General features: G+C 45.8%; 1 protein-coding gene across 4 annotated transcripts in view; it reads left to right on the forward strand.

Moving 5' to 3' along the window:
* Window positions 1–25,446, forward strand: part of ARMH4 (armadillo like helical domain containing 4) — a 776,849-nt gene that overhangs the window by 81,314 nt on the left and 670,089 nt on the right. For 2 of the 4 annotated variants that reach the window (XM_085626132.1, XM_085626133.1), the window contains exon 2: window positions 10,209–10,405. The exons of 1 other annotated variant lie outside the window; for it this stretch is intronic. In XM_085626132.1, the coding sequence (XP_085482258.1) occupies window positions 10,395–10,405 (11 nt within the window). In that variant the 5' untranslated portion in view covers window positions 10,209–10,394. Of the gene's footprint in view, window positions 1–10,208; window positions 10,439–25,446 lie in introns of all 4 variants that reach the window. One more of the 4 variants, XM_085626134.1, reaches the window with a different exon arrangement.

Consider the following 25,446-nt stretch of genomic DNA (forward strand, 5'->3'; position numbering starts at 1 on the left):
TTGCTAGGTTTCCCTAGGTGCCGGCAGGGCTAGGGTTACAAAACTACAGCTAGTCACTTTGCCAAAAAAGGGTCATTTTTCACTGCAAAATTGAGGTGTGACCACGTTGTGTTTTGCGCCGTTTCCTGTCGCGGGCACTAGGCCCACCCACACAAGTGAGGTACCATTTTTCTCGTAGGACTTTGGGGAACGTGGGGTGGGTAGAAATTTGTGGATCCACGCAGATTCCGGAACTTTCCATCACAGAAATGTGGGGAAAATGTGTTTTTTTTGTCAACTTTTTACGTTTGCAAGGGATTCTGGGTAACAGACCATGGTGGGAGACATTCAAGTCACCCCATCCTGGATTCCCCTGGGCGTCTAGTTCTAAAAAATGTATAGGTTTGCTAGGTTACCCTAGGTGCCGGCAGAGCTAGGGTTCAAAAACTACAGCTAGGCTCTTCGCAAAAACTGTGTAAATTTTCAGTGTGAAAATGTGGTGTGTTCACCTTAGGTTTTGAGCCCCTTCCTGTCGTGGGCACTATGCCTACCCACACAAGTGAGGTACCATTTGTATCGGGAGACTTAGGGTAGTTCCGATTTGTAAAGCAACTGTTATTACCTATTGAATTTTGATACATTTCTCCCTTCCAAATGAAAGACATTGTGTAAATTAAAAGTCATTTTGAAAAATGACCAATAATTGTCATGCAAGTATGAGTATTCCCAATTTCGAAAATGTGCAAATATGCACTGTTTCTAAACTCTGTAATTTGTTCCCATTTCAGAAATACATAGGTGTCTTGCATACCAATTTTTCCATGTATACATTTTCACACTATAATTGCTATATACCCGGAACTAAAAAAAAAAACATTACAAAATGCTGCTCAGTTTTTTACTCTGAGTTCGTTGGGCTCTTGGTGAACCTACAAGTCCTATATATCCCCACAACCAGGAAGGTCCAGCGGATGTAATGGTACATTACTTTCTAAGAGATGTCATAATTAGAAGAAGTTACAGGTGAAAACGTTGACACAAAAGGCCCCTTTTTTCAACTAATTTGTAATTTTTCCTATATTTAACTGTTAGTTTCTATAAAGAAACCTTGATGGATCTACACAAATGACCCCTTGCTGAATTCAGAATTTTGTCTACTTTTCACAAATGTATAGCTTTCCAAGATCCATTATTGCTTTTCTACCCATTTCTACCATTATCTGGAAGGAGGTTGAAAGCACAAAAAATTTCAAAAATAGGGAATGTCACAGAAAAATGTCAAAACTGTGTAAAAAAAGTTGGATTTCTGACAAAAATCTGTCATTCCTTAAAAGCTGGAGAAATGGTGATTTCAGCCCCACAAACCCTTTTTTGATATCATTTGCAGAGAAAAACCCAGACGCATTCATTTGCAGCCACTTTTCCCCATTTTTCACAAAAAAAACCAAAATGTTGCTGTATTTTGACTAATTTCTGGGAATCCTCTAGGAGAATCCACAAACCCTGGGTACCTTTAGAATCCTCATGATGTTGGAAGAAAAGGACGCAAATTTGGCGTGGATACCTAATGTGGTCAAAAAGTTACAGGGGCCTAAGCGTGCACTACCCCAAATAGCCCAAAAAAGGCTTAGCACAGGAGGGGAAAAGGCCTAGCAGCGAAGGGGTTAACAAACTGCGCACAGGCACTGCGGTGGCAGGCCTCAGACCTCTTTTCAGGACTACTCATGTGGGTAGCACAATCAGTTCTGCAAGCCCACTAGTAGCATTTGATTTACCCGCCCTGGCACACTTAGTGCACTTTACTAGGGGCCCACTGGTAAAACAAATATGTCAATCGGGGAGAACCAATCACAATAACAATTTACACAGGGAGCACTTGCACTTTGACACTGATCAGCGGTGGCAAAGTTCCCAAAGCATCTAAGCCAGCAAAAACGAAATCCAGCACAGCATCAAAAACACAGGAGGTAGAGGCAAAAAGTCAGGGAAAACCACACCAAGGATGCCAGGTCTAATAGCCCCACTCCACACTCCAATGCAATACCATTAGTAAACTAAGAGAAAAGTCACTTGCCATGTGCACCCTATAGGTGGGCTATATTCTTATTTTACACAAAGCAACATTATAGTTGATGAAGTCAAACACAATAGAGAGTTTTGTACAGCACAAATCCTCATGTGTTTCAAGGTTTTCTCATATGCAATAATGAAAAAATAGGAAGTACGATAAATTTAAATGTTTGCCTAGAATCAGACAATTTGATCAAGTGGCCAAGCTGGGATTGATCCCAGGTTTTCTGGTTTCACATTGTGTAATTCAACCACTAGATGAATATCCCTTTCTTGCTCCTGTTACAGATCAAAATGTAATGCTTTGTCTTTCATTCTGAGGTTAGAGTGCGGGTAGCAGGCAGAAGCCACATGAAAGCTTCTCTCAATTGTGGCTCGAGCTGAACCAGAGCCTGGCATTTGAACTGGAGTCTTACTCACCTCTATACTATACTCTGGGTATTCTATACCTGAAATATGCTGCTGCCAGTGTGATACCTGTTTTGTATATGAGGATATCATAGCTTGCATGGCTGCTGACGATCTTGTACCTGTGCTATGAGTGAGGAGATCTTACACTGTTGCCAAATGCTGCATATTCTGTGTGTCTGCTTACACACATGCTTGGACTGCTGTGGCAGATGCTGTCCATGTTCTGTGCATACGAGCGAAACTTTCATTACTTCTGGCCAGATCGGTATGTGTTCTATGTGTGTGAGGGAAGTGTGTACTCCTGCCCAGTGCTATGCCTGTTTTGTGTGTAGAAATCTTGCTATGCATGTGGGTTAAGCTTGAACTCCTACACCCCAGTGCTGTTACTTACACTTGTACCAAATCTGAAATGCTGCTTATTCTTTGTATCTAAGGAAGGCGTTAAATGGTGCTTCCCAGTACCACACTTGTTCAAAGTCTTTGAATGAAGTTTGCACTAGCTGGCCCTGCAGTACAACACTTGTTCCATGTCGTTGAAGCAAGTTTGCACTTGCCCTCCAGCACCACTCTTGTCCCATGTCTTTGAATGAAGCTTGCACTAGTTCTGAGGTACTACACTTGTTCCCTGTCTTTGAAGCAAGCCTGCACTGGCTATACAGTACTACACTTGTTCCATGTCTTTGAAGCAAGCCTGCACTGGCTCTACAGTACCCTTCTTGTTCCATGTTTTTGAAGGAAACTTGCCCTGGTCCTGCAGTACCACACTTGTTCCATGTATTTCAGGGAAGATTGTGATACTCTTCACCAGTGCGGGCCTGTATGTCTTATGTTTGTGAGCCAAGGACCCACTGCACTCCTGCTCCCTGTGCTCTATCTATTTCTGTGTGTTTTAATTACGGCAAAAGGACTGTTTTCGCTGCCTCACCAGCCTTGTGTTTCCGCAAAAATGATACATAATCTTGCTGAGAGAAAATGGGCTTTGGGTAAGCCCACTTCAGTTATTTATCAGAATGTCATTCACATATTTATTCAACCTTTCAGGACAGCATACTTACAATTTGGCAGTGGGTCAGTCGTCTTCAGGAATTGGCTTTGTTGCCAATGTGTGGTTCTGCCTAGTAGACAGTCACTGATCTTTAGGATGTCAGACAGTCTGAGTAACACCCCTGTGTTACTCTGTATCAAGAGGAGTGCAACCTCATGGGATATATCATTGAGTTCATCCCTCATCAGCTCACCTGCAACTGCAGACTAGTGCCATTTGAGTATGAGAGTGTCAGCAGCCGTGCTGTCATTGCAACTGTACCACGTCTTTCTTTTGCAGAGAGCCAGGCATCTCCACTGCAAACTGCAAAACCATGCCATCATCTTGAAATGGTATTCTGCATACTCTATCATTTTTTACTGTTCCAAGATGGCCCACCAATGTGAAACTTTACTTTTTTTTATTGAGGGACAAGCCCTCCACATGTAGTTGAAACAACAGTCTTGGGTTTTGGCTTGAAGGCAGCAAGGCCTAGCCTAATAATAGCAAATATCAAACAATGTGCCAGTGCTGCACTTGACTTATACTGAATTTTTTGTTCAGTGTATTGATTGAAACAATCACACTTGTGACTACTTTTTCAGTCTGATTTAATCAAACTCAAATCTTTGAATTACATTTAGTTTTTCTTTACGACAGATATTTCATAGCCCTAATACCCTATCTCATAGTGGTATCCACATTACTTTTTTTCCAACAATTGTTTTTAACATTATGGACACCTCCTAACAATGTGTAACAAAAATGACATATACTTCATTCACTTTTTTAACACTCATACCCACTCACACCCATTCATAACCTTTATCACATTAAAACAAACTAAGTGATATTGTATTTATAAAACAAAAACGGCCATCTACATATATAGTATTCCCAGCTTTTTTAGAGTTCTGGTCTTTGTTTTTTAGAAAAATTGTCGCTAGTAGATTGACCATAGATTATAAGGTCTACGCGTTTCAGATCCCTTATCTTCCTGGGACCCTCGTCAGGACCAGTGTTCACTGCAGTTTGAATGCAGTCAAAAACACTCAAAGGCGTGTTAGGCGAATTAAACGTCCACCCTCTGCTTGAGGCGTCGGCTGGTGGAACAGACTTAAGTAGTTCATATCGTGCCACAATCTTTGATGAATCTTGGTCCGTGGACCGGCTTGGCTTCAATGTTGCCAATTCCTCTCGTAGCGCTTTTTGGAACGAGCGTCCAATGAATCAGTGGCGTTCTAGCGATTAGGTATTCTGCTTTTTAGCATATTTTTTTCATCTGTTTTTCTTTACATCTTTAAGCATTGTAAAAGTCCATAGAGATCACACTCATATTGCTTGCAGTGCTGGTCCAAGTGTTTTTTAATACGAGATTAGATAACATCCGTGGACATTCAGGCTTCAATGTTGCTTACCTCAACAGCTTTGGTTTTCACCAGTGGACTGATGCACCAGATACTCAACCTATGCCTCCTGTGCCACCATCTGTTCTGCTCCTTCCTAGTGAATGGTGTACCTGTGTGTGAGCAATGTGCTTCTGTGAATGCAGCACAGTCACTATGTTTAGTGAGTTCATTGTGTGTGCTATGCATATGTGAATGAAGGATTAAGACTGTCCTTTGTGAGCGCAGGGTTAGTGGTCTACAGGTTGAAAGTTGTGCCTATGTGAGCACAGAATGAAGCCTATGGATGTGTGAATGCTGCAGGAGGGATGTGCCTACGCGAGGGGAGCAGTGCGAGGTTCCTGCATAATATGTCTCTGTGTGCATGCACTTTACCCGAGCCAAACCTATTGACTTTTGTAATGCTTTTTAGGGTTATGACTTTGGCTTGCAGAATGTGGTGTAGGGAATCCAATTACAATAGCTTGAGTATGTGAATGGTAGTGAGGTATGATACGGCAGATGATCGAAGGAGGTTGAGGAGTGTTGGTGGCAGCTGACAGACTGAGATGTCACAATGGTGAGGGAGCCCAGGTACTTTGCTTGCACTAGGGCCCATAGCAACCTAGCAACACCACTGGTGCTACAGGAAGATAAACTTTGGAATATCCTCGACTGCTGAGGTATTTTAAATCCCATCTGGGAAATACTAGCTGGGATGCAAGGAGTGATGAACGTCAGGGCCAATACATCGATATACCACCACTGTAGCCCAAAGAAAAACAGAGCCATGGTGACACGGCTTTTTAGACCACCCAAAAATTACATTAAAAACTATGTAAGGCTGCCCGGGGGGGGGGGGGGTTGCGCAGCGGCCCGCCCCTTGGAGGGCGGCCGCCTTAGTGCCACAGGAAGGCACAGGGGTGGGAGGTCGAGTCCCTGGGCTAGTCCGGGGGAGACCCCAACAGATAGCTGTTTCCGGCGAGGGCGGGCAGGAGACAGGGGTACTTATACTGTCTCCGCCCCCTCCTCGTCCTCTTGTCCGCTCGTTCGAGGTATTTTAGCTCAGGCATGGCCAAGCATGGGTTATAGGCCGGTGGTCTGCCCTGGGATTCGTGTTAACAGGCAGGTGAAGCAGCAGAACTTGGAGGGGCTTGGGTTTGACCTCTGGATACTAGGGCGGAGCCTGGTTGCTCACTTATTAGCCCGCCCTTGAGTTCGACGAAACAGGTACCTTGATGCGAGTATCGGTACTGGGTAACTTCTCCCGCCCTCCAGCACTGGCTGGCAGCTAGGCAGGTTGTGGAAGTGGCTTATGGTCCATACGATTAAGGGAAACAACGGGGCAACACTTTGAGCTACAAATCTGCAGGAGAACTATTGGCGTTGTTCTCCTCTGTGGTCACCCTGATCTGTCTCTCCCTGGTATACTAGCAGAATTTTGGGAGGGCAAGGCTTTACATTTGGTGGTGACTGATGGAATACGATGGGCGTACTCCAACGGAGTGAAGGAGGAAGTAAGGCAGGCTTGTCAACTCTTACCTCCTCCCGCATGGGCACTGCCAGGCAGGAGTGACTTGGCAAAGAGATTGTTATTTAGCCATGCAAAGGCAACCTTGGACCATCGCCTATTTTAGGTTTAAGGTCATTCCAGTTAAATCCACGGGGGAGTTAGAAAGGATGGGGGAACCTGTCCTGATTGTGCCCGCTGGCCGCCGGCTCGGTTGGGCGGAGACTTGTTTTGGCTGGACCTGGGAGAAGCCCGGTATCAGTATGCTGTAGGTATGAAGGCCTATCGGGAGCCATGCGCAGTTGCGCAGAGCAAAGAGGTCTTGGCTTCATCAGGCATAGTCTTGTACACGCCAAGTCCACAGGGTGCCCGGAGGGAGATGGGGTGCACCTTTCTAGTTTAGGCATGGACCTTTTCATACTGGACCTAGGGGAAGCTTGGGCTGCAACAGGTTGTAAGTAAACAGGTCTACCTTGGTGGGGGGCCCTGGTAGTGACGGTGGCCACTCCCAAGGCTGTGGAGGAGTTACAGGGCGATCCAGGGTCTGCACATACCAAGGGGTACAGCATGCAGCAGCACCGCGGGGTGCTAAGCCAGGATACCCAGGGATGTTTAGCGGGTCCCCTGGAAGAACGACGACGCCCCGTTAACCGAAAGGCGGTTGTGGGTCTGAGCAACCGGGGGCTGCCATGTATGCTCCGCCCACCCATCACGGGGGGCGTGTGAAGCATGTGGACTGGTGGTCCACGGATGGGAGGGGTGGACCCTCCCAATATTTGGTATACACCAGTTGGCGTTGCCATGGTGACTCTAGGCTTATCAGACGGGCAGGCGGCATAGGGCTGGCCTGCCCTGGGATCGCCCGTAAGATAACCCACCTTGTTTGCATATTGGTTATGCTAATAAACCTGCAGCAATATTTCTCCACTTACATTACAGTGTCGTGTGTTTTATTTATGTACTTATGTACTTATGTGCTTTGTGATAACTGTTGCCGATATTGGCACTATGTAAGGCTGCCCGGGGGGGGGGGTTGCGCAGCGGCCCGCCCCTTGGAGGGCGGCCGCCTTAGTGCCACAGGAAGGCACAGGGGTGGGAGGTCGAGTCCCTGGGCTAGTCCGGGGGAGACCCCAACAGATAGCTGTTTCCGGCGAGGGCGGGCAGGAGACAGGGGTACTTATACTGTCTCCGCCCCCTCCTCGTCCTCTTGTCCGCTCGTTCGAGGTATTTTAGCTCAGGCATGGCCAAGCATGGGTTATAGGCCGGTGGTCTGCCCTGGGATTCGTGTTAACAGGCAGGTGAAGCAGCAGAACTTGGAGGGGCTTGGGTTTGACCTCTGGATACTAGGGCGGAGCCTGGTTGCTCACTTATTAGCCCGCCCTTGAGTTCGACGAAACAGGTACCTTGATGCGAGTATCGGTACCGGGTAACTTCTCCCGCCCTCCAGCACTGGCTGGCAGCTAGGCAGGTTGTGGAAGTGGCTTATGGTCCATACGATTAAGGGAAACAACGGGGCAACACTTTGAGCTACAAATCTGCAGGAGAACTATTGGCGTTGTTCTCCTCTGTGGTCACCCTGATCTGTCTCTCCCTGGTATACTAGCAGAATTTTGGGAGGGCAAGGCTTTACATTTGGTGGTGACTGATGGAATACGATGGGCGTACTCCAACGGAGTGAAGGAGGAAGTAAGGCAGGCTTGTCAACTCTTACCTCCTCCGGCATGGGCACTGCCAGGCAGGAGTGACTTGGCAAAGAGATTGTTATTTAGCCATGCAAAGGCAACCTTGGACCATCGCCTATTTTAGGTTTAAGGTCATTCCAGTTAAATCCACGGGGGAGTTAGAAAGGATGGGGGAACCTGTCCTGATTGTGCCCGCTGGCCACCGGCTCGGTTGGGCGGAGACTTGTTTTGGCTGGACCTGGGAGATGCCCGGTATCAGTATGCTGTAGGTATGAAGGCCTATCGGGAGCCATGCGCAGTTGCGCAGAGCAAAGAGGTCTTGGCTTCATCAGGCATAGTCTTGTACACGCCAAGTCCACAGGGTGCCCGGAGGGAGATGGGGTGCACCTTTCTAGTTTAGGCATGGACCTTTTCATACTGGACCTAGGGGAAGCTTGGGCTGCAACAGGTTGTAAGTAAACAGGTCTACCTTGGTGGGGGGCCCTGGTAGTGACGGTGGCCACTCCCAAGGCTGTGGAGGAGTTACAGGGCGATCCAGGGTCTGCACATACCAAGGGGTACAGCATGCAGCAGCACCGCGGGGTGCTAAGCCAGGATACCCAGGGATGTTTAGCGGGTCCCCTGGAAGAACGACGACGCCCCGTTAACCGAAAGGCGGTTGTGGGTCTGAGCAACCGGGGGCTGCCATGTATGCTCCGCCCACCCATCACGGGGGGCGTGTGAAGCATGTGGACTGGTGGTCCACGGATGGGAGGGGTGGACCCTCCCAATATTTGGTATACACCAGTTGGCGTTGCCATGGTGACTCTAGGCTTATCAGACGGGCAGGCGGCATAGGGCTGGCCTGCCCTGGGATCGCCCGTAAGATAACCCACCTTGTTTGCATATTGGTTATGCTAATAAACCTGCAGCAATATTTCTCCACTTACATTACAGTGTCGTGTGTTTTATTTATGTACTTATGTACTTATGTGCTTTGTGATAACTGTTGCCGATATTGGCACTATGTAAGGCTGCCCGGGGGGGGGGTTGCGCAGCGGCCCGCCCCTTGGAGGGCGGCCGCCTTAGTGCCACAGGAAGGCACAGGGGTGGGAGGTCGAGTCCCTGGGCTAGTCCGGGGGAGACCCCAACAGATAGCTGTTTCCGGCGAGGGCGGGCAGGAGACAGGGGTACTTATACTGTCTCCGCCCCCTCCTCGTCCTCTTGTCCGCTCGTTCGCCTTGCCCGCCCCTCCGCTTACCCGGCGTCCGGAGGGACAAAAGGGGGGGGGGGCAGGTTTTTTCTAACAATTTTACTTTGTGTTGCAGGAGGAGTTACAGGGCGATCCAGGGTCTGCACATACCAAGGGGTACAGCATGCAGCAGCACCGCGGGGTGCTAAGCCAGGATACCCAGGGATGTTTAGCGGGTCCCCTGGAAGAACGACGGCGCCCCGTTAACCGAAAGGCGGTTGTGGGTCTGAGCAACCGGGGGCTGCCATGTATGCTCCGCCCACCCATCACGGGGGGCGTGTGAAGCATGTGGACTGGTGGTCTACGGATGGGAGGGGTGGACCCTCCCAATATTTGGTATACACCAGTTGGCGTTGCCATTGTGACTCTAGGCTTATCAGACGGGCAGGCGGCATAGGGCTGGCCTGCCCTGGGATCGCCCGTAAGATAACCCACCTTGTTTGCATATTGGTTATGCTAATAAACCTGCAGCAATATTTCTCCACTTACATTACAGTGTCGTGTGTTTTATTTATGTACTTATGTACTTATGTGCTTTGTGATAACTGTTGCCGATATTGGCACTATGGCCTTTAAAAACCAACTAAACCTGCCCAGTAATCCATAGTCCTGCCTCTTAACTCCTACCCCGCCCACTTCCCCCTCCCACCCACTGAGTTTGGTGAGCACATTTCATAAATGCACTTGTATGAGTTTGCATTCATTTTGATTGCAATGTTTTGTCTTTAAGCCTACAGCCAGCCTTTGCAATATTTGTGGATGTGAGTGTCTGACTGTCTGTTGTGGGATGGGGGTGTTGTGGGATGGGGGTGGAGCGAGGGATAGGAGTGGAGGGAGGAAAGAGACAGATCGATGTTCACCTGTTCGATGACGGTCTACCGCACATTTTATTTTGTTCTATTTTTTTCTCTCAAAGGATTCACTTGTGTGTCCGATTTACGTCGTTTTGTAAGTGAAGCTCTTTTCTACGGGAGGTTGGGAATCCTCGCAAAGCAACGCTGAAGACTGGTTGGAGACAGCATCTTGGTCCCTGCGAGGCATCACAGGATGCAGGGGACGCTGATGTGCGGATGAAGGCTGGGCGGCACGCGATGCTGGGGACATGAGCTGCTGGTGAGGGCTGAGCTGCACTGCTGCGCTACGTTGGTACGTGCTCTATGATTCTCCTTTTGTGCTAATTTCTGATTGCCTGGCTGCTCTGTGTACACCTGCACCGTGTCTCCCAGGCGTATCATTGTGCAGTGGGTCTGCTGATTGCAAGGGTTACCTCGAGGTCATTGGCTGGGACTATAATTATTTAAGGCTGCTGTCGGTGTATTCCTTTTCGGGATGGGCATCGGCCCGCAAGCCTCCGGCGGGGCAGGCGGCCTGGGCAGCCGCGGGCTCCTGGCGGGTCTGATATCTGGCGTGCCGAACCACAGCACCATGGCTGGTCACATGTGCTGCAGCACATGTGTTAATTGTTACAAATAATAACAATAACAATATGAGCACATTATTATTATGGGGGAGGGGGGTGGGTCTGTCTTGGGGTGGGGGGTCTAAACAGAAATAGCCAGTGCAGCTACAGCCCATGTGCTAGGTAACATCTGGCTTTTTTTCTCAGTAATACAATAATACTTTCGATATAAACACCGTGGGGTGATATTTCATCCAATTCTATACACTTAAGATGTTACCTGTGTCGTGCTGTCTTGTATCTAAATGTGAGGCACGCAGAATGCTACTAATAATAAGGTTTATTATTTTTATTTATTATAGATGTGTCTTTTGCAAGCGATGATGCTGTTCTTTAATAATAGTAGTAATATTACTTGTATATATAGTATACTATATGAGTAGGAATGCATAATACAAGCAGCAGGGCTGCCCATACGTGATACTTACCTTATCTGTTCAAATAATAAATAATGATGCAACTGCTGCTATTATTATATTTATTATTATTATCGTCGTCATCATTATTAAGTCTGTTTCTAATAATGGCGGCTGAGATAAGCTCCTGCAACAAGGCAGTGTCAGCCTATCGTAGCGATTCTTTCTTTCATAATTATTATTGTTATTGTTATTATTATTGAGAAGTCTTAATCATGGTGGTGGACTTTGTGAAAGAGCCCTGGCCACGTTGCTGTCACTCATTCCCTATCAGATGTTCTACAGTATTCATTAATATTCATAATTACATTAATATTTAAGCTGTATCGCCCTCTGCTCTTAATAGCCCACCATGCAGTTAGGGTACCGACCCCAAAGCGAGGGCATACAATGGAAAACACCACAATAAACAGCCGTTCGTGTCCAGGGGCATGTGAGTAATAAAGTTATTAGAACATGTGCTCTTACTGTCATCTAGCATAGAGAAATAAACACACCCACTGCCTCTGCCTGCTTCACGTGCCTGTTACTTAACTAGAGTCACAGGTGCATGATCACGGGAAAGGCAGTTAATGCCCGACAGTTTGTGGTCAATAAGGCGATTTGGCAGCTGCCCCCCTAATTTCTCCCAAAAAGGAGGACAAACAGGTCTTGTGTCCCTGTCAGCCGTATGCTCCTGCTTCACACTTCCACTCAACCCGGAATGCGGGCACGCAACAGCAGTTATCGCAAACATTCTGAGATGTGATTGGCTGAACCAATCCCCACATCACATCCGGGGGAATAATAATGAGACTGCTACTACTAAAAATAATAATAATCATAATAATAATCATCATCGTCATCACCACAAAATTCGTGTTATTAATATTATTATTAATATTATTGTTAATAATAATATACGGCGTTATTAACATTGTGTTCATATTATTATAGGTAGTAACAACACCAATAATAATAATACATGATATTATTGTTATTACTATCATTATTAGGTCTCGCCTGACCCAGCGCATGCGCTGGTCTGGCGAGACTTATTGAGAGGGCTCCAAAAAGTGCTACCAGGCCAGCCTAGAGCTACAGTGCACGTGCGCGGGCGCGCGCGCCGCGCTTTACCGCGATTACTTTCACGGCCGCTTTGAAGTTTGATCGTGATCGCGGTTGCGATCACTTTCACTTTCGCGGCCGCAGGGCCGCTTTGCATAGCCAATAGGTCTCGCTTTTGGCACCTTATAAGTATTTAGTTATGCAACTGTTGCATGGCTAAACACTTATAAGATCCCAAAGGCGAGACCTATTGGCTATGCCAATGCTTGTTTTTAGTTTGTGTTGAGTCAAGGCATGGAGTATGAGAAATAAACTCGCGCACCGTGCTGCCACGCCTGTTTCGTCACACCTGCGTTAACCCCCACACGCCCTCCTTTGGGTCTGAAGGCACGTTTCCGTACCACATTATTAGACAGGGTTCACGTCGTTGCCAGCGTCAAAAACGCAATGCTTCAGGACGAGGGAAAAGAGTCCGTGCGTTGAAGTAGAGAAAAGAGCGGGCACGAGGCGCCGGGGTGCCCCAGGGAAGTGTCTAAGGGGTTCTCACTTCATTAGGACGACGAAGGAAAACAAAGCCCCGAGGACTGCAGTAGGCAGGTTGTTTGCCTTTGTTGTCATGGTGGAAAATCCAGTCTCAGAGTCTCACTGGCAAGAGCATTAGGGCGACGTAACGCCAAATACATACAAATGATAACCCGAGGTAGCATTCCGGGAACGTGTGAAAGCAACACAAATTTAGACTTGCTAGTCAGCCGCCTCCGCCCCCTCCTTGCAGCCTTGCACTTGAAGGGGCGATCATCAGACTGTCTGCAGACTGGATTCACACAGGGCATCTGGGCATGCAAGGGCGCGGCTGTCAATAGTGCAGCAAGTGCAGTGGCACCGGGGTCTTAGGCTCTGGTGGACCCACCTCATCCCAATTTGTGACTGTCCTGTTCTGCCAAATCAGGGGTTAGGGTGCTTGCATTAGACCCCCCTGGCACCCTTGCTATGCCACTGTGGGCACGGGTCCAGTATTCAAATACCATCTGAAGAGAGAACCCGCCTATTTTGCTCTGCTATTTCGGTTTGCTCAATTGTTTACCTTGATAAAAAATATCAGGGCACCACCTTGCTGGGACTGTCACGTGACCCAAACCTGCATGTGCTTGTGCAAGGAGGGTATTATTTGTTTATGTCAAAACTATGATTAAATATTTGCTGAAGCTAAATCAGGACGTTTGTTGACCTTTCTAAACATAGGGAAAGACAATTTTTTTTTAATATGGCTTAAATCAGCACAGGAGAGCTTAAAGGGACGACGTGATGATTGTTTTCGGGTACAATGAAATCTGTGTGCCACATCTAATGTCATCGGATGCCTTCTAATTCTGGCGTTAGTCAAGACCCTTTCATTTTAAGAATATATATATAATACATATATATATGTATGTGTGGGGGCCTTTTCCACAGGTATATATTGGGGGACGTACAGCAGTGCCTACAACGTTTTCTATCCAACAGGATTTGAGACTTTTTATAATCACGGTGGCAGCGCCACCCACTTGGGATGAGGAACTACAAGGTTTTTTGGCAAGATACTAATGGACTACCAAGCCCATAGGGCCAAGTTTGTACACGCCCATTGGAGCGGGACCTGTTATTCAATTAAGCAACTGTTCCAAATTTGCTCACTTCCTTCGTGCATTCAGCCAGTGAACAAGAGGACACTAATTGTCCCTATTGTTTAGATCTGATTGAGGACGCAGGACATTTGTTGTTTGTGTGTCCGTTGTATATTGCTCCACGCCATAGGTGGTTAAAACCAGTATGTTCAAATTTGGGAACACGTGGGTACAAGGAAGCCCTAAGAATACTTGAATCTGATTGCACTCCTTGTCTGGCTATTGCTGTTGCAAAATTTTTAGGGTGGGCATGGATAATACGCTCTCGCACCCTAAAATTTCTAGAAGCTGGCCAATGAATTTTTGTCACCAAATGATGTTTGATTAATTTTAAATATTAAGATCTTATTTTTTTTTTAAATAGGTTTTAATTATTGATGTTGTCTTTTTAAAATTATTCGCCAGCATCATGATTTAATGTACTTTTAAAATTACACACTGTATTTTAACATAGTATGTATGATATTGTTAGGATGTTTACTTGCTTTTATGACATGCTGTCGAATAAAGCTTTGAAACTTGCAATTGGCTTTGCCAGTTTATGTTCGAGTTTTATTTTAGGGCCATGGGCAGTTTTCATTTACTTATTTAATGAATGTGAGGCAACAATTTATTTCTGAATAAAGTGACCTTTTTATTTTATGTTTTGCTTCTACTTTGATTTACTATTAGTGATATGTGTGTATGGATGTGGTATTTATATAGTGTAAGGGGCATATGTATCAACATCACCATTTGCGATTCTCAAATAGCGATTTTTAAAGAATCGCTATTTGAGAATTGCAAAACGGGATGTATTTAAAAAATTGCAAACTTTTTGCGATTTCTTAAAATTCCTTAATTGCGATTAGCAAATTGCGAAATCGCAATTAAGGAATACCTGCCCATTCATTTCTATGGGCCAGGAGACCCATAGGAATGAATGGGAAGTAATTCTCAAATAGCGAATCGCAATTTGCTAATCGCTATTTGAGAATAATTTCAAAGGTGCAAGGGTGTCATGATGACACCCTGATGCACCCCTGAAATGAGCATGTGTGTGCATATGGCGCACATACATGCCCTAAGGGCATGTATGAGCGCCACGTGGCACTTTGCAAAATTCTAAAAAGTGCCTTTTGAAAGGAAATCGCAAATTACCACCAACTGGAAGTTGGTGGTAATTTGCGATTTCTTAAGGATAATTCGCACAACTTGGGTGCTTTTTACATATCATTTAAGAAATCGCAATTTGCGATTTCTTAAATGCTTACGCAAAATTAAGAAATCGCTAAATTAGCAATTCCTTAATTTTGCGATGGGATTTGGCTCATACATCCCGATTACCGATTTTTTTAATCGCAAACGCTGTTATTTTGCGAATCGCAGCGTTTGCGATAAAAAAATCGCTTGATACATATGCCCCTAAATCAAGAAGAAATGCAGCAGAGTGCTGTACGTGTTCAAAGACAAATTCACAGTCAATGTGTGATATGAGGAGTAGGTGGTTTGTAGACTATTTCTGTGTCATTATGCAGTGTTATTCAAAGATTTGAGTCTTCAGCACTTTCCTAAATTGGAGCACGGTTGAGGTAACTTTATGGATCTAGGAGGTTGTTTCACTAGTTGCATAGATCATGAAGGCCGATTGCCATCTTTTTTTTTTTTTTGCACATCTTTGTCTCCAATCTGACTGTGCCTTGGCTACGGGTGAACCAAGAGCCATCAAAAATGGCGAGCTTGTCATCCAGGTAGGCAAGGGTGGTTGTTGTGATGGCTTTGTAGATGAAGGTTTTGAAGATGGTGTGGCTGGGAAGGGTAGCCAGAGGAATGCCACCGAGTGCGAGTCATGTGGTCAGTTGGCTTCAGGACCTAATGAGGCATGATGCATCTAGGTTGCTCTTAAGGAGGTAGGGCCAGTGTGAACTCTGAAATGCCATGGGGAAGTGCAATGCTACCACCAGATACGAGAGTATGAGGGCTTGAATGAAAGTTCTGATGTCTCTTTCTGGAAAGAATGTTTTCTCCATTTTGAGTGGAAGTTGCTGGTACTAGTCCATCATGATTTTGTTGGTGACATGTTCCTTTAGTTTAGGTGTTCAGAGTGAATCTGAAGGACTTTGTAGATGGAGTTTGAATCCGTTCAGGTCCATGTTGTTCAGCCAGGTTTGTAGTAGTTGTGGTTTGTTGATTATGGAAATAGCAGGAGTTATGCTTGGTGGAATAAGCTTCACGTAGGCACTGGAGATCCAGGTTTGGATTAGGCGTAGCTAGTGTTTGAAGCGCTGGGTGTCTGGTACATGAGAGACTTTCAAATATAGTTGTGTGCGAATCAAAACGGCTGATTTGTTTTGCTTTTATGATGTAACACATTAATCTAAAGACTCATCGAAAGTGCATCAAAATCATTCCTTTAAGTAAACAGATGGTTAGATCAGCACAGACAGACACATAGACATACAGCTGAACACATACGAACCCCTCAGACCCAAAGATAACTACACACAAAAGCAAACCCACAGACCCACAACCACATATGTTCACCGCCTCACCGCTCTTACCTGCACGGGCCGCGGCTGTTGCACAGACACACGCACACATTCAAGCAACCACACATGCATGTGAAATTCACATATGCACATGAGTTTTATAGTTTTACTTAATTTGGACTCACCGGAATAAATTAGTAAAGTTTTGTTAAGTAAGTCAGAGATGCACGTTTTAAACATTTATCTCATGCATTCACTGAGTCCGTAGAAGTTGATGGCTGATAATCAGTTTTTGCTAACACAGAAGCTTTGTTGGTGTGGATCCAAGCTTGAGTAGGGAAAGTAATAAGGTATATCATTGAACGTATCATACAAAGCACAGATGAGGGAGGGCCTCATCTGAAAGATACTCTCTTGTTGGTCTTTGACTCACTGCGCTCTCCTCCACAGAAGACAACGCCAATATATGCCACTATGGCCTTCACCAAACCTAAAGGCACAACAAAAAGAGCAGCACCCTATTATATATATTTTATTATTGTGAATAGTGTCATTTCATATTGTCACCTACACTCCAAAGCAGCCTTTACAACACAGAGGTCAAAACAGATGTGTACATCAAGCCCTTACATCAGTTTATTAAAGTTAGGTGTTTATGTAGTCCTAAAACACTTATTTTATAGACCTTCCTATTTCTTGCATAAGATATCTGCTAAAGAATCATTATTTTGTAGACAATTGGGTCTATCTGCTTCTGAGCACAGAAGCTATATATGGCGGACTTTGGAATTGATTCATACTCTGTAACTGGTTCCTTATTGTATTTCTCATAAAGCGCTTCTCAGTGAAAATGCTTATTAGGCAAATGGCTTATGGCATGTGACTTCTAAGCACCAAGTGATGTGTAATATTGTTATGATGTAGTTCGGAGTAGAGCAGAAGACATTCTGCCTAGTAATGCTTGTCAAGTGCCTAATAGCCAGAAAACACAAGCTCTTTATGCCACTGTGGTCTATTCCCCTATTGACTGGGCCACTGGAGTGTGGTGTTAAAGATTTGTCTTTGTGTCCTCCCATGCTAATTGTTGGTTGTGGAGCGAATGGTCGGTTTGTTGCAAACACCACAAATGCAACAAAGGGTACTATGGCATCCTCAAATTTCAAAATACTTTGGAGGGATTTTCACCTATGTTGCTGAAGGTGCAGCTCTTCTGAGTACTGCCTGTTAAGGAAAGATTTCCGGGGCTTAGATTTTTATGTGGAAGAGTGAACAAACACATTAAGATCAATGGTCATAACTTAATTTATATAGGTTAAGATCTTTCTTGTTCCACAGTTGGAATCAAGAAATATGTGGAGTAAATTGTCCTCTTAAATGGTATAAATGTAAAAGGATTGTTTAGGGACAGGGTGATTGAATTTGAGGTATACTTCTCTGTCGTAGTGAAGTGGAGGAGAGCATGGTTCGATCAAGACAGAGGTTGATGCTCAGTGATGATGTGGTATAGAGGTAACAAGAAAAGTGGGCAGAGGGTATGCCCATCATCATGAGTAATGAACCAGTTTTGTAAACTCTATCAACCACTAGTTATTTTGCACTTGCATTGGCATTACAAGGATTGTCTAAAAAATGTTGAAATCGCCCAACAGAAAGGAGTGATATAAGGTTTGCATTATCATTGGAGCCATGTCCATGATATTGGCTGGAAATGATTTGATGCATTTCTTTGGTGTGTGATAATGACAAATCATATAACATGGAAATGCGACAAGTAATGCATTTTATGAGTAGTTGTTGCTATGCATTATGGGCTCTCTGGTTCTTTTGTCACCAACCTTGCACCCATTCGCTTGGGTATTGGAAAGCAAGGTGTTGCAGCTGGTTTGAAGTCAGGCATTGTTGGTGCCATCATATCAATCAGCCAAGTCTTTGTGATTACAAGGTTTGACTTCATGAAGAGTTACACAAAGTGGAAGGACTTTGTTCATCAGGCCCTTAGAAAACTTGGAGTGCGCAGTTAACAACAGTATTGTGGATGTAGGTGACATTCTTCATGTGTTATGAAAGAGGGCACCTCTGAGTTTGGACAAGGTATTGGGGAATGTTTACAATTGTTTTCTTTTATTGACAGTATTTGGATAAGTATAGCATTTGAACAATATCGATACAGTGTCCAAATAAAATAAAGATACAGTTGAAACCAGTGTGTTGACCTGGTCTTTTTTCTGTGCAATGTTTCCCTCCCTCCTGCAGTGCAAAACACCCAAGGCCCCCCCAGTCGTGGCTGAACTCACCCCCCATGCCGCTCCCTTATTCCCCACCTGTCCCTCTCCACAACTGCCAGTATCATTTGGCAGTAGCATAAAAAATATGAAAGTTGTCGGTGTCACTGACTTGTCCAAGGTAATGAACTATAGGGTGCCTTACCTGGAAGGAACAAAGTAAAGATGAAAAGAACCAGTGATTTAATGTGCGTCAGGAGGAGTTTTTACTGGGGTTACGTATCATCTTTGATGCTTCGCATAAATGCTTTAACCGTGGAGTTCCAGTCCTGAGCGATGGGATGTTTACGTAAGCCCTCCCTTTCTTCCCTATGTAAATTAACGTTCTCAGACAACAGCTAGGTGAGTGACACTTCAACCCAGGCTTGCACTGTAATGTATCATTCAGCTAGTATTAGGGTCAGGTTTAACATTTAGTTAAGGCTCTGCATAAGTCAGGGCAGGGATAAGTCCCAGTATCAACTCTTCCAGAGAACTATTCAATCGGCAGCCAGTGACCCGGTGGAGCAGCTCAATAACCTTTGCCCAGTAGCTGGTCAATGACACCCGCATAAGCATAGAATATGAGGTAGAGCTGCATTCGAAGATAGACACAGAGAGCAAAGCGATGATGTCCCCTTATAACTCTTAGTGACGCGATATGGGATGAGATACTCTCTATTAGGAATGTTGAACTGGATATACTTAAAGTGCAAATTATGGGATACTCTATGGGGATATGATAGAATCCGCTACCAATTGTGAATCATGCGATGGGGACCTAAGTCGCCTTCCTACTTCTCCTGTAGGGAACTCCTGGATTGATCCCAATTCTGGAGATGCACTTTATAAAGCAATTGAACTAGCTAAGTACTATCCCCTAAAGTATACAGCACTTGAGTCACCGCATTGGCAAGGGGTTCCGAGTTGTAGACCTGAAACAGGATTCTCAGTGATCATCTAATCTGTGCGTAAATGAGGAAGTGACCGGGTGGGATGTTAAACTCAGCCTCAAGGGCCTCAAATGGTCACAGAATGCCAGCTGAGAATAGATCTGAGATGATAATTATTACTTGCTTGCCGCACAATTCCAGATGTGAAAGAGGAATATTTTTAGTAGTGGCCGGTAACTCAGAAAGAGAGATCATGGGGGAATAGGTACATCTATGCCTGTGAAGTGCTTGTGAGCGCCTAAGGCAGTACAGATTAGTAGATAACAGTGCTAGGGGCAAGAGAGTAAGGGGATTTTAGAGACAGCACCATGGAGTTCAACTGCCTCTTGTCTTGGTCTCTCGCTGTTAGACCTGTCATTCTGAAGGTGGTCTTCCCCAAAACGTTTTGCTGATTACCTCCTCTTTTTGCTGTATCTTGTTGTTGGCCTTAGGACTCTGAGCACTTTACCACTGCTGACCAGTGCTAAAGTTCATGTGTTTCTCCCCCAAACATGATGACATTGGTGTATACATGATTGGCATATTTAATTTACCTATAAGTCCCTTGTAAAGTGGTATACCATATAAGCAGGGCCTGTAATCTAAATGCTACTTGTGGGCATGCAGCACTGGTTGTGCCACCCACACAAGTAGCCTTTCAAACCTGTCTTATGCCTGCCATTGCAAGGCCTGTGTGTGAGGTTTGCTGCCACTTCGACTTGGCACTTAAAACCACTTGCCAAGCCTTAAATCCCTTTTATTACACATAGATCACCCCTAAGGTAGGCCCTAGGTAGCCCTAATAGCAGGGTGCTGTGTCACTAAAAGGTAGGACATGCATTTTTATGTTTTACATGTCCTGGTAATGACAAACAGCTCAAGTCATTTTTCACTACTGTGAGGCCTGCTCCTCTCATAGGCTAGCATTGGGATTTCCTTAAAACACTTTAAAGCTGTAATTCCCGATTAGAAAAGAGTAGCTGCATCATGTTTCATATCTTTAGAATGGTAATGATACATCCTCTTCACTGGTAAAGTTGGATTTAATATTACTGTTTTAGAAATGCTACTTTAGAAAGTGGATATTTCTCTGATCTTATTCTTGTGTGCATTGCAGCCTGTCCCAAATACCGTCTGGGATGGGTGAAAGCTACACTTAGTGCATTCCCTCTGGACAGCCACAAACACAGTAAGTAGGTCTTGGTTGTGACAGAGAACTCATCTGAATTCATCTACATTCTGATGGCTCTTCCTGGGGAAGAAGAGGGAGAGGGAGCTGACACACCTGAAAAGGCAGTGTCCTGTGTCCCAGTCAAAGGGTTGATTAACCCTTACTGATAGTCTGGCAGATAGGGCTGGGATGAAAGGGGACCTGTGCACTTCAAAGTCCTGCTTTGAAGTCACCCCAAAGGCACATTTGGGTATAAGTACTGGGGCTCCGACCATACCAAGACAGTACACTATTGGGCCTGTGAAGAACTGCCATGAGTAAGGACCGCTGTGCTATAAGGATTACCACTCTGTCTGACTGTTGCTCTGAGAGAACTGCTCTCTGCTTTGCTGAGCAGGCCTGCTTTCCTGCTGATCTCTGCCCTGCTGAGGACAAGGAATGAACCCATCTCTCCTGGACCCAGAGTGACTCCAAGGGCTCGCTAGCTTGCCCCAGTTCTAAAGTCTCAGCGCATCAAAGACTTCCTTCAACCCTTCAGCAGCACCTGGACTCTGCCATCTGTGTATACTGCCCTGCTAAGTTGTGCCAATCCAGTCCTGGGCCCTTGAATGGTGATTTCTGCTGTCCAGAACCATCAAAATCGATGCAGTGTAAACTTTGCACTGTTTTGAACTGACACATTGCCCTTCGGTGCTAACGCAGGAGCCGATCAACATCGTTTCGACGGAGTGCGCGGCTCGATGACAAACAGCGCGGCTCAACGACAATAAAGCGCCTGAATTGTAAAGGGATTCGATGCTGAAGTCTTCATCGACTGCATGGATCAGAGCTGACGCTTCGACTCCATTCACAGGATCTACGGGGACGCAGCTCTCCCTGGACTCCTCGCATCGAGTCATCGATGTCGACGCTTGCTCCATCGAAGATACTTTCTCAGTGGGACCTGCATGAGTCCTGAAGCCGGCCTGCCCTCCAATGTGGTCAGCCTGAATTTTGGATTTGTCTCAACCAGCGCAACCTCAATTAACCCCTAAGCGCTATTGACTTCTAAGCACTACTTTTTGATTTAATCTTTAAAAAAATCATAACTCCGGTTCTACGTATTGGATTTTTGTTGTTTTGGTCCTGTTTTAGTCATAACATTATTTTCAATTTTGTTTACACCAATGTGGAGTATTCTTGTGGTGTTTTTATTGTGTTACTGTATGTGTGTGTTGCACAAATATTTTACACAATGCAGCCACGGCCGCTGCAGGTAAGAGCGGGGGGGGGGGGGCGGTGGGGCCGGCTGGGGGGACTTCGAGAGACGACCCAGAGGGAACATTAATTATTTATTTAATTTTCCCTTGTGGTCGTCTCTCGAAATTCCACCCCCAGCCAACCCCACCGCTCTTACCTGCAGCGGCTGACACATTGCCTCTTTTGATATGCCTGACTGCTCTGTGCCATGCTACAAGAGGGTGAGCACAGGTTATCTTTTAGTGTGTATCTAGCTATCCCTGACTTGGATTGTGTTCCCTACTTGGACAGGGTTCATACCTCTGCCAACTGGAGACCCAATTTCGAACACTCGCAGAAATTCCCATATCAAAAAGGGAGTGACCCGTCAGCCACCAAGCAGGCCACTGGAATTGTGCTGCTAGGTAATAATGTTCAAAGTCTGGGAGTCCCAGGCCAGCAGCCTCCCCAGGGAGTCAAGGATAGACAATGCAACCCACCATTGTCCCTTGTTCTAAAGAAAATCACCCAACTCCATATCTAATTCTCTGAAGATGGACCAGGGGAGTAACAAAGGGAGGTTGATGAAAAAATACAGCAGTCATGGTAGCACTATCATCTTGACAAATGCTATCTAAATCAAGACCAACAGGGATAGTGTCGACCAAAAGAAGAACTGGACCTTTAGTGACCAAAGCTCTCTCCCCGGGTTACCATCCTGGAGGTCCACCAGCGAGTGATACACATTGATTCCAAGATACTTCAATGTGACCATTTCTCATTGGAGCTGAGGATCTAACTGAAGTGGAGGTGGAATCAGCTATGCTGACGATACACAGTTAGTGGTGTCCCTATCACATCCCAGACAACAACCTGCGGACCTTTACAACTGTCTGACACAGATGCAAGGATGGATGACCCGATCGTCTCTGAAACTTAACGGTTCAAAGACTGACATTCTCCTCCTTGGTCAGAAGGGACCCTCTCCACTACAAAACATCTGGCCACCCTGTCTAGGCCCGCTCCCAGACTCCAAACCAGAGGTAAAAAGCCTGGGTGTTTGGCTTGATAAGGACCTCTCATTCGCAACACAAGCAAAAAAGGTAGCCGGGACGTGCTTTGGGCTGCTCAGGTCAATTCGAAAGATCCTGCCCCTGCTCCCCCACAAATCCCAGAAACTGTTGATTCAAGGCCTGATACTCTCCAGGCTTGACTTTAGTAATTCCATCTACTTAGGGGCCCCAGAGGTAACCCTGAACAAACTACAAAGGGTCCAAAATGCAGCTGCCCGGATCCTCACTAACACCCCTGCCAGAGCCTCGGCCAAACCAGCTCTGAAGCGTCTCCATTGGCTTCCGGTGAGAGAACGTGTGATGTTCAAGGCCCTCTGCCTGGCACATAGACTGCTTCAAAACAATGGCCCCCCAAGCCTGGAAAAATTCATCAAACCTTACAAAGCTCCTAGAGCCCTCCGCTCCGACCAGGAACATCTTATCGTCACTCCCAGAGTGAAGAAGGCCCGAACAGGAGGAAGACGCTTCTCGGTCCATACCGCACGCCTCTGGAATGCCCTACCTCACCACCTGAGAACTGAACCCAACTTCCTACGGTTCAGGAAGCAATTGAAAACCCACCTCTTCCCTTAACCTGTCTCCCTCCCTGCCCCCGCTGACCCCCCAGTTGTACTGATCTTAGCGCTGGGATACTTACGGGTGACTACGCGCTCTATAAAAATAAATAATAATAATAATAATAATAATCATATAACCAGCACCGAGGGGGAATATACAGGATTCTGACCATTTCAAATTTGGACTAATGATCGCCACAAATTCAGCCAGGAGGAGAGCTGTAGAGATCAGATCCGATTGGTAGTCCCTAACATAGAGAAAAATATCATCAGCATATAAGGACACTGCATGGAGTGTGGTATGGGTTGTTATGCCCATCGTACTCCCTGTTGCTGAAGTTGTATTGCCTATGGTCCATCGCAATAGCAAAGAGTATTGGCGAGAAGGGGCATCCCTGTCGGGCTGCCGCTGCTGTCTGTGAAGGAGTACAAACCACAATGTCCCGTTCTGACCCTGGCTGTTGGAACTGCACATACTAGACAAATCCAATTACACCAAGTAGGGCCAGGGCCCATCCTGTGAAACATTTCCAACATATAATCCCAATGGAGGGAGTTGAAGGCCTTTTCTAAATCAAGGGCAACACATGCCGCCCTTGGAAAAGCATTCATAGCACTTGCCTTGACATCCCAAAGTCTCCTAAGTTTGTACGAGGTGTAGTGATCTGGGATAACACCGGATTGGTCAGGGTGTATCAACAAAGGGAGATTCAGAAGCAATCCATTAGCTAGTAGTTTAGAAAGTATCTTAAAATCTGTATTAAGTAGCGATAAGAGGATACGTCCGTCTAGTCTTTATTGGGTTTAAGCATCGTAGATATGATTGCTTCATTTAGGGTGCCTGGGTGGGGGTCCTGCTCAAGGTAGGCAGTGTAGAACTGAAGCAGCCGGGGAACTAACTGAGGGGCAAAGAGAGTGTAGAATTCAGATGAGGGAGAGGATGTAGCCTTACGGCTAGAGTGGTCGACCTCGAAGCTGGGGAACTGGGTTTGAGTCTCGGCAACAACGCTCAACATCCTGTGATTCTGGGCAAATCACTTAATCTCCCCGTGCCTAACAAAAATGAATGTGTTCTTCTGTAACAAAACTGGTGCTTATTTAAAGCGCTCTGATACCCAATGTCTTGGGTCTAGTTCCTGCTATATAAAACTCTAAAAACAACAAAAAACCTGTTGGACCAGGGAATCTAGCCCCGCGGCAGGTCAGGTACAAAAGCTCTGAGCACTTGCAATGATAAAGGGAGGTCAAGTGCCTGTCTGACTGTCACAATTAGGTGGGGCAACAAAAGTGGCCCAAGGAAGGTGTAGAATGCCGAAGCTGGGATGGCAGTTGCGGGCCTATACAGGGCCTTGCAGTACGTACAGAACGCGTCATTAATGACCTACTGAATGGCCAGTATCTGTCCTGAAGGGAGAATCAAATAGCGTGGAACCGTGCTGAACATCACTGACCTGGTCAGATGCGCTAAAAGTCAGCCTGCTGTGTCTCTCTCATTATAAGTCCTGGCTAGGTAAGCAAACAGTCTAAACAGTGCAGTTTCTCTAGGCTAAAGAAGAAAGAGAATCTGGCAGGCTTAACCTCGGCCGTCTTGTCCGGGTGAGCGGGAAGCTGCTGTTCAAGGGATCGGCATGCGATTTTCAGTTGGACAAGGTCGCTAGCTAACACCCTCCTTACTCCCACCAGTGACTTAATGCACAAATCGCGAGTGACAACTTTAAAGGCTTCCCACTCTAGTAGGGTGTACGAGGTGATGCCTTCATTTTTCATAAAAAATTAATCAATGTGATAGTGTAAGGAATGATGGAATACCGTGTCCTCGATACCAATGTCTGCAGATGCCAAGTCGCAGTCAGTGTTAACAGTCGCCCGATGTAATCCTGGCACAGTA

Source organism: Triturus cristatus, chromosome 9 (assembly GCF_964204655.1).
Source record: "Triturus cristatus chromosome 9, aTriCri1.1, whole genome shotgun sequence".
Lineage (NCBI taxonomy): Eukaryota > Metazoa > Chordata > Amphibia > Caudata > Salamandridae > Triturus > Triturus cristatus.